This window comes from Peromyscus eremicus, chromosome X (assembly GCF_949786415.1).
Source record: "Peromyscus eremicus chromosome X, PerEre_H2_v1, whole genome shotgun sequence".
Lineage (NCBI taxonomy): Eukaryota > Metazoa > Chordata > Mammalia > Rodentia > Cricetidae > Peromyscus > Peromyscus eremicus.
In genome coordinates this window covers 118,315,346-118,327,905 of record NC_081439.1, presented here as the reverse complement: position 1 = coordinate 118,327,905, position 12,560 = coordinate 118,315,346, and the positions used below count along the sequence as shown (strand labels likewise).

General features: G+C 41.2%; 1 protein-coding gene across 2 annotated transcripts in view; it reads right to left on the bottom strand.

Annotated features, from left to right (window-relative positions):
• Positions 1 to 2,478: 2,478 nt before the first annotated feature.
• The window catches only part of F9 (coagulation factor IX), a 29,460-nt gene continuing 19,378 nt past the window's right edge, over positions 2,479 to 12,560 (bottom strand). For both annotated transcript variants that reach the window (XM_059251383.1, XM_059251384.1), the window contains 2 exons: positions 3,372 to 3,486; positions 2,479 to 3,026 (listed from right to left, as the gene is read on the bottom strand). In XM_059251383.1, the coding sequence (XP_059107366.1) occupies positions 2,479 to 3,026; positions 3,372 to 3,486 (663 nt within the window). The remainder of the gene's footprint in view (positions 3,027 to 3,371; positions 3,487 to 12,560) is intronic.

The following is a 12,560-nucleotide window of genomic DNA, read 5'->3' as shown; positions in this document are numbered from 1 at the left end:
GGCTTGAGGTGTGAGGTGAGTTCACCATTGCTGCTTTTGTAAGGGGTGGTCTCCATGACAACATGATCAGTGACTCTTTTCCCAACTGAGCACTGGGGTCATAGAGCCTTAGCTATTCAAATTTGAAGTAACATGCTTCATTCTCCTCAACTGTAAAATTGACACTTAGAGTGGCTCAATGATAATGGAACTGATTAATCAAAGTATGGTCCTCTTTCCTGATGCTCAATGCATGACTAATTGCTATTCTGGAATAAACATGAACTCCAATTTACCTAACATTTAAAAAATTGTTTATCTTTATTCATGTGTATGTGCGTGTGCCTGCTTGTATGTAGAGCATCACATGTGTGCAGTGCCCATGGAGGCTGGAAAGGGGCATCAAATCTCCTGGAGCTGGAGATACTAATTAATGGTTGTGAGCCTCTTGATGTGGAGCTGGTAATTGAACCTGGGTTACTTACAAGAAGCAAGTGATACAGCAAGTGCTCTTAACCACTGAGCCATCTCTCTAGCTCCAGCTAATGTTTATTGAGCAACTACTGTATCCTAGTGTAGTATGTACACTGATGGTAATTTACATACTTAAAATTTTTTTTCAAATGCAAACACGCTTATTTCAAAATTTAAGCAGCATTATTGGTAATATTATGCAGGGAACTCTACTTGAATATTTGTTGAATGAAGGAATGAAGAACAAAGAAACACTTGGAGAAGTTTGGAAAGATGTTTATTGATACTTTTTACAAGACAAAAAAGAGGAATTAGTGGAACTTTAGTAAAATCAGCAGTAGTGAAGTAGGGTTTGTTTGATGGGGGCAGGTGACAGTGCCAAGGGGTTCAAATCATGCTTTTGTCATTTGTCCCCTTTATGCATCATTGAGTACTCAATATCAAACAAGTTTATACAGAGATCCATAATATGAATTAAAATACAAGTTCATTAAGTCCCAGATGAAAAACGTGTTGGACAGTCAGTTACCCTCTAGAAAATTCAATATAGCAAGATTAATTATAAGAACAAAGCTCATTGGTGAGCTGAAAACCAGAAATGGGCAATTCAGTTGGCCATTTGCAATGACTCCGTCCTTGAGCCCGCTGTAGGAGACATGACACTTACGTTGGTTGTCTTGTCGACTGGCACTGGAGAAGGCTGAACACACACTGTTAAGATATTCCTTGAGAACTCAGCTAGTTCTAGGTTAAAAACTGACTAAAGCATTGTTTTAGATCAATTTTGTATGTTTTCTCAACTCCCTTGTTTAGTAATTTCATGTTAATAGCTTGAAATCTACCAAGATTATACCATAGAGATGAGTAGTTGCTACAAATAAGGTTCTGAGTTGTTTTTAAGAGCCCTTGCTTAAATATTTACCAATATGCTACTATACACAGTGAACTTACATGGCTGAATTCATCTTTTTTTTCTTTTTCTTTCTTGTTCTTTTTCTTCAAGACAGGGTTTCTCTATGTAGCCCAGGCTGTCCTAGAACTCACTCTATAGACCAGGCTGGCCTCAAACTCAGAGATTCACCTGCCTCTGCCTCCTAAGTGCTGGTATTAAAGGCGTTCACTACTCTGTCTGGCTCATCATTAACTTTCTATTACCATGATTTCTTTCAGACAGGAGGCGATGCATTTTGATCAATGTCATTGTTTTTATACTTGCAATGACATGTGGGTTTGCCTTCTTGGAACCATCCCTAGTCAGGCCTCCATGATCACCAATTATACATTCTTAGGGAACTATCCTGGGTGGTGCATTGAAGGGGCAATTCCCCTTATGATTGTAGGTAGTGCACCTTATCCCCATGTTATTAAAAGTAAGTTTGAGACCAAACTGAAAGCAAATATGGGTTTGCTGGGTGTGTATATATGTGTATGACATTTAAAAGGAGTCCTCTTCCTCCTCCAATGGCTAGGGAAAGGAAGAGTGGGAGTGAGGCGGGGAACACTGATTTGGGGGTTGAGAGTTTGAAAAGATACAGGATTCAGGAAAAAAAAAAACAGGAGAGGAAGTAATGCTTTTGATGAATTTTAACCTATCAGCGGCTCCTGTGTGCCTCTGGCCTTAAATGGGCTAAAGATTCTGGTAGAAAACCAATAAACTTGAGAGAGGCAAGGAAGATCTAAAACATGGATTGCAGCTAAGAAGGGAGAACCAGGTAAGTCACTACAGTCGAGGACCATCCTTCCTGATGGGCACCATGGAAAACTTTCCTTTCTAATTTTGTCAAGGGCTGCACTTATGGAAACAGTAAAATCTCTTCCCAAACTAGTTCTCTAGTGATTATATCTGCTAACCTACTTGATCTAGTACAATATAGATCCTAGATGGGATCCTCATCTGCACAGAGAAAAATCAGTATTTATAAACTTATATATTCAAATTTAACAAGAGGTGGAAAATGACTAGTTAGTAAAGGGCTTGGTCTATTTCCAATCCTAGTGAATAGCCTTCAAAAATAGTTTTTTTAATTAAGTTAGCTTTGTTTTTTCCTTAATCCATTTGACATACTGGGAAACCTTAGTATATATTCCATATTTGCCTTTTATTGCACACTCTTCACCCCAGCTAATAATGCCAGTTAAGAAACTGGTCCCTTCCACTTCAGTAACATGGGGTCCCCCACTATCTCCTTCACAAGAATCTTTGCCTCCCTCACGGTAACCAGCACAGAACATGTTGTTATAGATACTGAATGTTGTGGACCGAAGGCACGTGGCTCGGTCAACTAGTGGAACTCTAAGGTATTGAAGAATGGAAGCCTGTCTGCCTTTGTTGAAGACTTTCCCCCAGCCACTTACATAGCCAGACCCAAACTTGAGGAAGATGTTTGTATATTCCCTATTGGCAACACAGATAGGGGTTACATAGCTGTTTAGTATTAAAGGTTTATCCAGCTCCAGCAAGGCAATGTCATGGCTGTACTTATTAATGGTTGCGTTGTAGTGGTGATGAGGAATAGTTCGAATCACATTTCGCCTTTGCTCGGTCTCTTCCTTTTCATCAATGTTATATTCACCTGTTGAAAACAAATCTTGTAATTTATTGTCTTTTGCATAAACACATTTCCCATGGGTCTACAGTCTGCTTGGATTCACTGATCACTAGCAACCAACTCTCAATGATCTAATATAGTGGGTGGGGAAATTGATGCATCAAAAAATATTTGTACAATGCTGAGAGTGCTTTATGGGTTCACAAAAAGAATTCTGGGGCTTGGAAGCTAGAATAAGTTAGAATTTGAGATTATGGCCCCTCTATCATTAGCCCAATTTATTCAGTAACAATCTTATTGGACCTTTGTACAATACATATGTCCATCATACACTGATGTTGCCAATTATTATCTATTTTGTTTACTTACCTGCAACAACCTCAATTTTATCACCAGGTTTGAGACAGTGGGCAGCAGTTACAATCCATTTTTCATTAATGATGGCACCGCCACAGAATGCCTCAATTTCACCATTTAAAATGACCTGTGGAAATGAAATTAAGAATCTCACTGCATACGATATTTGATCCAGAGAAAAATGAATACATATGCTGTTTGCGGGAGTAGGTAAAAGTTGGCTTCTAGGTGCTGGCAGAAATGGAGGATTTCTGGAAAGTGTCAGCTCTGCAGATGAATTAGTGTTTCTGGAGCACAAACCAAAATGCTGTTTCTATAATGATCTTGAAGCAAATGCAGAATGAGAGATAGTATGGTAGGGATAGCGCTCCAAGTGAGGCAAATCTGAGGAGTGGGTTTTTTGTGTGTGATGTGGGGTCCTTAAGTTCCTTTTCCCATGTTATCTAGAGTCTGCTGGCACAAGTTTTTCAAGGAGATACAGTGAATATGGGGTGAAATACTAACTCTGCAGGATGAACAATTAAATTACTATTGAGTCTCTTGCCTTGTATGAGGACATCTCTTTTCTATAGGTCACTTGAAAGAGAAAAATGACTAGTTTTCTCAGGAGTTGTTTCAAGCCTCCCAAATGAGAATATTATGAAATGAGGGCTAAGGACTCCACAGGGTCTGTGTTTACTAGTCACCTATGTGCTGATCACCAGCAGGACTTGCACATTCCTTCCATCTCCCCTAATCATAGCCAGCTTGCTATGTAGGCTGTCCTTGTTCTAAACTGTCTGCTTTGCTGTACTTGATTTTTAGACAATGTGGACAGAAGTGCCTGGAGTTCTGCATTAAACATGGACATTAGCAGATAAGAGGCTAATCCATTCTCTTTTTTCCATATTCACATCATAATCAAAGAGGACCATCACTGTTTTTTACCCAATCAACATCTAAATCAACTTAGAGAATTTCAGTTCCATTGTAAGCAAAGGCCTTCTTGATCCACATTTTCAAGGATAAAGCTGAGAAGCATGGACACTAGAGGGCGCACTCAGCATTCAGTAAACTTTGCAGGAGCCCACTAGCCTCTGTAAACTGATGCCCTTTGCCTAAGCCATAAGCAGCCCTTCAGCTAAGACTGTTCCTAAACGTGACAGAGGGATGTTGGTCTCCTTGCATGTGGGGTAGAGATGGTCCTTTTGAAGGACTTGTTCTGGGCCTGAATTCAGCTTACTGACCACCTGCTGAGTCCTGGACACTGAAGCACTGGCTTTGTATCTAAGGTCCCGACGGGCTCGTCCAATTATTACAGCCCTTTCACCCTCTTTCCCACTCTCAGGCTCTCTGGCTCTTTTTAGCTATTGTTTTATATTTTGAAAAATTACAAAAATACAGAAAAACATAATAATGATATAATAAACACCAGCATTTCTACCACCCAGATTTAACAATCTTCCTAATTTTATACATTTATTGAGTGCATTTATTTGGGGCTAATGACTGTATTGTTTATACATGTTTGTAACTCAGACACAATACATTATGGAATATTGCTCTATCCATTCTCAATGAACAAACTAAGGTTTAAAGATACGTAACCACTCATGCTACTGAGATGGTACAGTAGCTAAAAGTACTTGCCACCAAGCCTAATGACCTTCGTTCAATCACTGGGCCCCACGTGATAGAAAGAAAGAACTGATTCCTGCAAGTTGTTCTTTGATCTCCACATGTGACCTGTGGTATATGTGTCTCACACCCTCCCCCCAGTCTGCCTGGCCCCAGTGTTTATGTTTCTGAGCATTCAGAATCTCTTCAGAGGCGGTCTGAGAATCAAATGTGGTAGAAAAATCTCAGTTTCTGGTAAAAAACAGATTTGGGGGCTCATAGAGACTTAATGAGAATATTTTGTGGGTAGGACTGGACAAAGTGGAATATTCTTACAGTTCTTACAGTTACCTTTGAAAACTGTTACATACCTAGTGAATCTGGATTCTCATGGCTTGGTAATCTTTGTGGTTTAAAAATGTGGCACATATACACAGTAGAGTACTACTCAGCAGAGAAAAACAATGACGTCATGAGGATTGCAGGCAAATGGATGGAACTAGAAAATATCATCCTGAGTGAGGTAACTCAGAAGGACAAACATGGTATGTACTCACTCATCAGTGATTCTAGATGTAAAGCAAAGGGTAACCAGACTGCAACCCACAGCTCCAGGGAGCCTAGCTAGTAAGGAGGACCCTAGGAAGGACGCATGGATTGCCCAATGATGGAGAAATGGATAAGATCTACATGAGCAAATTGGGAAGTGGGGGGTAATGGAGGGCAAGGGACGGGGGATGAGAGCTTAGGGGAGCGGGAGGTTCAAACTGGAACAGGAACAGACTGGGAGAACAAGGAAAGAGATATCATGATAAATGAAGACCCCATGGGAATAGAGAGAAGCAGAGTGATAGGGAAGTTCCCAGGAATCCATAAGGATGACTCCACCTCAGACTACTAGCAATAGTCGAGAGGGTGCCTGAACTGGCCTACTCTGGTGATCAGATGGTTGAATACCCTAACTGTCATCATAGAGCCCTCATCCAGTGACTGATGGAAGCAGATGGCAGAGATCCATGGCCCGGTGTCAGGCCGAACTCCAGGAGTTCAATTGATGAGAGAGGAGGGATTCTATGAACAAGGGACATTGAGATCATGATGGGAAAAAGTACAGAGACAACTAGCTAAACTAGTGTAAACACATGAACTGTGAACCAATAGCTGAAGAGCCCCCATGGTTCTGGACTAGGCCCTCTGGATAAGCAACACAGTTGTTTAGCTTGAACTGTTTAGGGGGCCTCCAGGCAGGCAGCGGGATTGGGACCCATCCCTGGTGCGTGAGCTGGCTTTTTGGTGCCCAGTGCCTATGGTGAGACACTTTGCACAGCCTTGGTGCAGGGAGGAGGGGCTTGGACCTGCCTCAACTGAATGCACCAGGCTCTGCTGACTCCCCATAGGGGAACTTGCCTTGGAGGGGATGGAATGGGGGGTGGGTTGGGGGAGAAAGCTGGGGGCAGGAGGAGGGAGGACGGGGTAATCTGTGGTTGGTATGTAAAATGAATAGAAATCTAATAATAATAATAATAATAATAATAATAAAAAAAAAAGAAAAAGAAAAAAGAACATGCTAAGAAATTAAAGTACTGTTATGCTTAAAAATGTTCACTCAGCCTGAGAATGTACTTTGGAAGGGCCAATGGGAAACACAAATCTGAGTCCCCTTGTTCTAAAGCCAGGATAAAATTGTTGAAGATACTGAAATAGAAAGCATTCCTTTTTTCTTCTAGGGTAGCTTTTATAGCCCATCATTTAAAACTTATTTAGTGCTATACTCCTTCCGGCATGGGGATATTTGACTGCAAGCCTTCACAGGTGCCCAGGGCCTGTAGTCTGCAGTTTAGCAAACATAGTCTTGATATTCCACTGTCTGCTAGTTCCAGAATATCCCCCACACACCTCATACCATTCCTAACAGGGGAGGGTATGTTAGTCTTCCCTTGATAGACTAGCCATCAAGGGAGAGAGGTGATTCCCAAACAAATGCACTTCCATGTTAGAATGTGTACGGGACCTGGAAGCCTCTTTTCCTTATCTGAGTGTGCTGGCAGAAGCATATTCTGGGTCCAGAGATGCTATGTGATTATGCACCTTTCCCTAAATGGTATAGAGTATGTGCACTTGACATACTCTGCCTTTGTCAACCCTGCCAGGAAGAGTGTAGCAATGGCATTTGGGTTGAATGATGAGAAGTTTGCCTGAGTACCATTGGTTGGGGGATGGTAATGGTCACTGGGCAAGTGTGTGGAGAGGTAGGTTCTATGAGGCATTATGGGTAGGAGGTAAAAGATGTGACTACAATAATCCAAGGTTCCAGGTCCTCAGCACTTGTTCTATTGTCTCATTAGACTTCAGTTATGGAACACAAATACAAAATACTTAAGCCTTTGATATGAGACCCTTCTCAGTATAGAGCACTGTACAAATGTACTGTTCAAAAGATGATGTGGCTGATCCATATCTCAAATGATTTTTACCATCATGTAAATTTGGGTAACATGGTTCTATGTTGGTCCTGAATATTACAATCTTCTTTCTCTGGAAGTAGAATTAACATGCCACAATGGAATGCTGTTTCTCTTTTAGGTACTATTATAGAATTATTGAACACCTCTCAGCTTAGAGAGGTCAACCTGAAAGATATCCATAGCCCCTGGGCACATAGACTATAATATATTTTATATGACTCTGCCAAAGGATTGATGCCTGGAGATTCTACTGCTTTCCAGTGGATGACTGAGAAATATGGTTGTGTCCTTTTAAGTCTGAAGAGCATTCTTGGCCAATCCCTAATTGATATTAGAAATTTTAGCAAACATCTTTGCCAAGAAAAAAAGGACTAAGATATATTTACAATTAAAATATTACAAATGCATGGTTTGGAATGTTTGCTTGGCCATCTCAGGATCATAGCTATCTAAATATTAGCTACTTGGAAGATGAGCTGTCTGCTTGGCCAAGGACAAGTTCTTGTTTTGTTTGGTTTTTTTGGTTTTTCGAGACAGGGTTTCTCTGTGTAGCTTTGCGCCTTTCCTGGAACTCACTTGGTAGCCCAGGCTGGCCTCGAACTCACAGAGATCCACCTGGCTCTGCCTCCCAAGTGCTGGGATTAAAGGCGTGCGCCACCTCCGCCCGGCAAGGACAAGTTCTTGTAAGACTTCAGAGAATAAAGGGGAAAAATAGGAAAGCATATGTTCTGAGCAAGGCATCTGAATTCTGATCTGTCAATTATTTTCATGGTCACAGTCTAGTAGGAGCTTTCTTCTAACAGCCCCCATCTCCAACATACCTAAATACAATGACAAAATACATTCAATCTGTATTTCTGCTCTTCATGGCAATGGCAGCCCATGACAATAGCTGTTGTCTCATTGTTCTCTTTAACTTTTAACTCCAGCCTAGCCTTTCCCCGTGAGTTCACTAAAGCTTTTATTCTCACTTGCTATCTATTCTAGCTTTTTAATAACACCATTTATTCCATATTTTCTATTATACTAAGCAAGGTACGTGATGTACCACAGATGTTGCTCACCAAATTCATGGCAGTAGGTTATTTTGTTGAGCACACAAGGAATACTCACTTTGGTTTAATTACAACCATTAAATACAATGGCCATTGATATGTACTTCATTAAACAATACTGCAGGTTAATAGTCCAAATGGTCTGTCCAAACTACCTTTATAGATGTAGGTGAGATTGCATGTGTTATTTTCTTTTTTTTTTTCTCTTAATTGTATTTCATCATCTGAGCTAGGAATAATAATACAAGGTTGTCTTTTTCAAGTAAGATGTCTTCTTTCTTTCTTTCTTTCTTCTCTCTCTCTCTCTCTCTCTCTCTCTCTCTCTCTCTCTCTCTCTCTTTCTTTCTTTCTTTCTTTCTTTGAGACAGGGTTTCTTTGATAGACTTGCTGTCCTAGAACTAGCTCTGTAGATCAGGCTGGCTTCAAACTCAGAGAGATCTGCTTGCCTTTGCCTCCTGAGTGCTGGGAGTAAAGGAGTGAGCCACCACTGCCCAACTCTTGTTTTGTTTTTGAGATAGGGTCTCACTATGTAGCCCTGGCTGTCCTGAAACTTACTGTGATGAACATGCTGGCCTTGAAATCAAAGATCCACCTGCCTGTTCTACCCAGGTGCTAGGATTAAAGATGTGCACTATCACACATAGATAAGTAAAACATTTCTGCAGAATTATGGCCGGCACGTAAAAGAAAACATCTCTGGCTCATTAATATTTTAAGTTTGGTGTCTGTCATGGGGTTGTAACCTAGTTGAAGGAGTAGATCTGTGCAGACAGCAGCATAAGCAAAGAGCTCAGGTTGCTTCAATGACAGCTTGGGGACCAAGCTGAGGAAAGCCGAGAAGGGGGAAAATAAAGATGTTTAAGGAGGATATTTATGCCAAAACTACAAAAATAAGATAAAAATACATCTTTGAAAAAGATCAGGTATTTCTTATACAGGGTTACACAGACCTTAGCAGAAAGCAGAAAAGGTGTGCACATGCGCATGCGCAGAGCTGTTGGATGAGGCACGACTGTGGGAGAAAAACGAAATGAAAGCTCTAGACAGGCACTGTGTGGTTTCCTCAAACCTCTACTTTGGAGTTGTTGATGAAAGTGATCTAGTAATATAGGCGGTAGAGTTTGCCTTTCCTTCCCTCTCGTTCCAAAGCTTTCATTCTTTCCTATATAGCTGATTCAGTTTCTCAGTTGGCTAGATACAGTTTCTAAGAAAAGTGTGTTTCTGTTAATGTGTGGTACACTTAACTCTCTGGCTTCCCCTCTCATCCCCTGAAATGCTCCTTAGAGTCCCTGCTTCTTTTCAAAGGAGCTCTGATCCCACTGCAGGAGAACCTGAAGGAAAGACTTCTGCCTGGTTTGCATCTTCGGTCTGGGTGGAGGGGAGGGGAGGAATTTGAGCCTGAATTGGGTAGCTGTGCTGCTCAGGACACCTAGATTTCCAAGGAAGTAATTCTGTCAACTTGTCCTGACAGGCCACTTAGGCCCTGGCCCCTAGACAGGCAAAATAAGTGGAAGCCATGGAATAAGATGAGAGATGAGAGATGAGAAATGACAGTGGCCAGGCTCCCTGAAATCCCCTAGCCTGTGCCCACGGATTTCTCACCATGGATGAACACTCTGTGACCCTCAAGCTAGAACCACTGCTCCTGGGATCAAAAGAGCTCTGCCTGTTGACAATTCCAAAACATTTGCTCAAATAAGTCTCATGTTAAACCGGCCCAGCCTAACAACTAAGCCAGGTGCTCAGAAAGGGCTTCTTAACTGAGGCCAGACCACTTGGCCACAGCTTCACAGCTTCTCCCTGTAAGTCTACAAAGAAACAGGTGTCTCCAGTTGGTAAGATGTGGACAGCTCACCTAAATGTCCAAATTAAACCTCTCTCTCTCTCTCTCTCTCTCTCTCTCTCTCTCTCTCTCTCTCTCTCTCTCTCTCTCTCTGTCTCTGTCTCTGTCTCTCTGTATGTGTGTGTACTACTGAGACTTGAGACTTGAACCCAGGGCTATACTCATGTTAAGCAAGCACGCTACTACTGAGATATCACCAGCCCCACCTAAACCTTTTAACAGATGAAACATGTCTAGTTTATTCCAACTATTGGTGATTCCTGATGAAAGTCAATTCTTTGTTCCTTGTGGGATTTCTTCACTTGAGTGCTCACTTTGTTCTTCTCTCCCACTGACTTGCCTGACAAAAGAACCAATTCTGATTGGAAAGGCTTTTAGGAAACATCAGCAATTTGAGACACTTTTCTAGGTGACAGTTGCAAGTGATGTCTCATGTTTCAGAACCACTATATTCTTCCTCACAGAGCTGCAGCCACCATCTACTAGTCTCTTCTACTTGAAAAGAAAATCCAAGGTCTGCTATGCATAGGTATCTGCTAAGCACCTGCTCTAAAGGGAGTGGGTGGGAACTCCAGACTGTGTGACTAAACTGAGACTATATTCCCCCATCCCATATTTTTGCCATTTCATTTACTAAGGGTGGCAATGCTAAGACCTCAATGTAAACATCTTGGGATTAAAAACATTCTGCCTTATTTAAAGAGGAAATGATAGTCTTTGTTAATAAGTCCCTGGATAAAATTGCTTTATGCCCCTCTGGCACATCGAGGGTCACTGTCACAAGATTTTTTTTTTGTTATGGCCACTGTGGTGGTTGAAATAGAACATATCCCCTCCATAGGCTCAGGTATGTGAACACTCAGTTCCCAGCTAGTGGTGCTGTCTGGAGAGCAGGGCCTGCCTGCCCATCACTAGGGTGGGCTTTGACAGTTTGTATCCTCACCCTACTTCCATTTTTCTGCTTCATGTTTGTGGTTGAAGATGTGACCTCCAGCTGCCATGCCTCCCCGCCATGATGGACTCTTATCCTTTTGCAATCATAAGCCCAAGTAAACTCTCCCTTTCTTAAGTTGCCTTTGGTCATGGTGCATTATCACAGCAACAAAAAAGTAACTAATGCAACCACCTTGTACATGGACATTGGAAATATAAGGAATGAAAATACACAAGAACACACACACAAAAAATAGAATTAGCTACGCTGATGTTAAATAGAATGAAAACATTACGGTGTCTGAATCCAAGAGAGATTGTTCAAAGGTCACTAGAGAGGGTTAGTTTGACCAAGGATAATGACGAGCAATAAAGATGTGGGAGAGCAAAGGAAAGGATGATGGGGGCATAAGGGAAGTAGCTCTGGGAAGGTGCCTTTAAGGAGGGATAGAGGGTATATAAATGTATATACAGAGATATTTTATTGTCTACATATTCAGTGTCTGTATGATTTTCTTCTGTCCCCAAGTATATGGCAGAGTAGCAGACATTTTGAAGACTCCTGGATAGACACACAGCTAGGATTCATAGCTTGTTTCAGAAATTTCTAGTGTTGTTAAACCTGAAATTTAGATGAATCCATCTACTTGACCTTGGTTCCTTAAATTGTAACTAATTTGATGATTGCAGTGTTATCCAAACTATCAGTCTCTGATGTTGTAAAAGTCCTTACTTCACTAGAGAAAATATTTTGGTGTGAAGAATCATTGAAATCGCTTCTAAATTATGACTGTGGCCTAAGGAGTTTTAAAATAGACTAAACCATGATATATACACTAACAGAAATACATGCAATGATGGAAATATTCTCTTTATACTTGTCCTGTCTAATATAATAGTCACCAACCACATGTGGCCATTATTCCTTGGAAGTGTGGCAGAAGTCACAGAGAACCAAATCTTTTAACCAGTTAATTTAAGTAACCACATGTGCTGATTATCTTATGGGCCAGCCCAATTTTATGTAAGGAACAGACTAGCTCCTTGTATTGAGGTGGGAGGAGGTGGCCTGTCTCCCTCACAAATGGAATCACTGAGGCTTTGGTTGAATGGATAATTAAGTCCTGTGCTTTGCTACTAATCTAACTCTTGGTTATATACAAAAAAATACACACAGGTAATATTGTACATGCAGTTTGTGTGCAGAACACACTTGGAAGACTATGTAGAGTCCAATGTTTGGCATTTTGGAAGCTGGTTTCTGTGTGCTTCCTTCAGTACAGTGGCTTTTCAAACTACGATATATGTC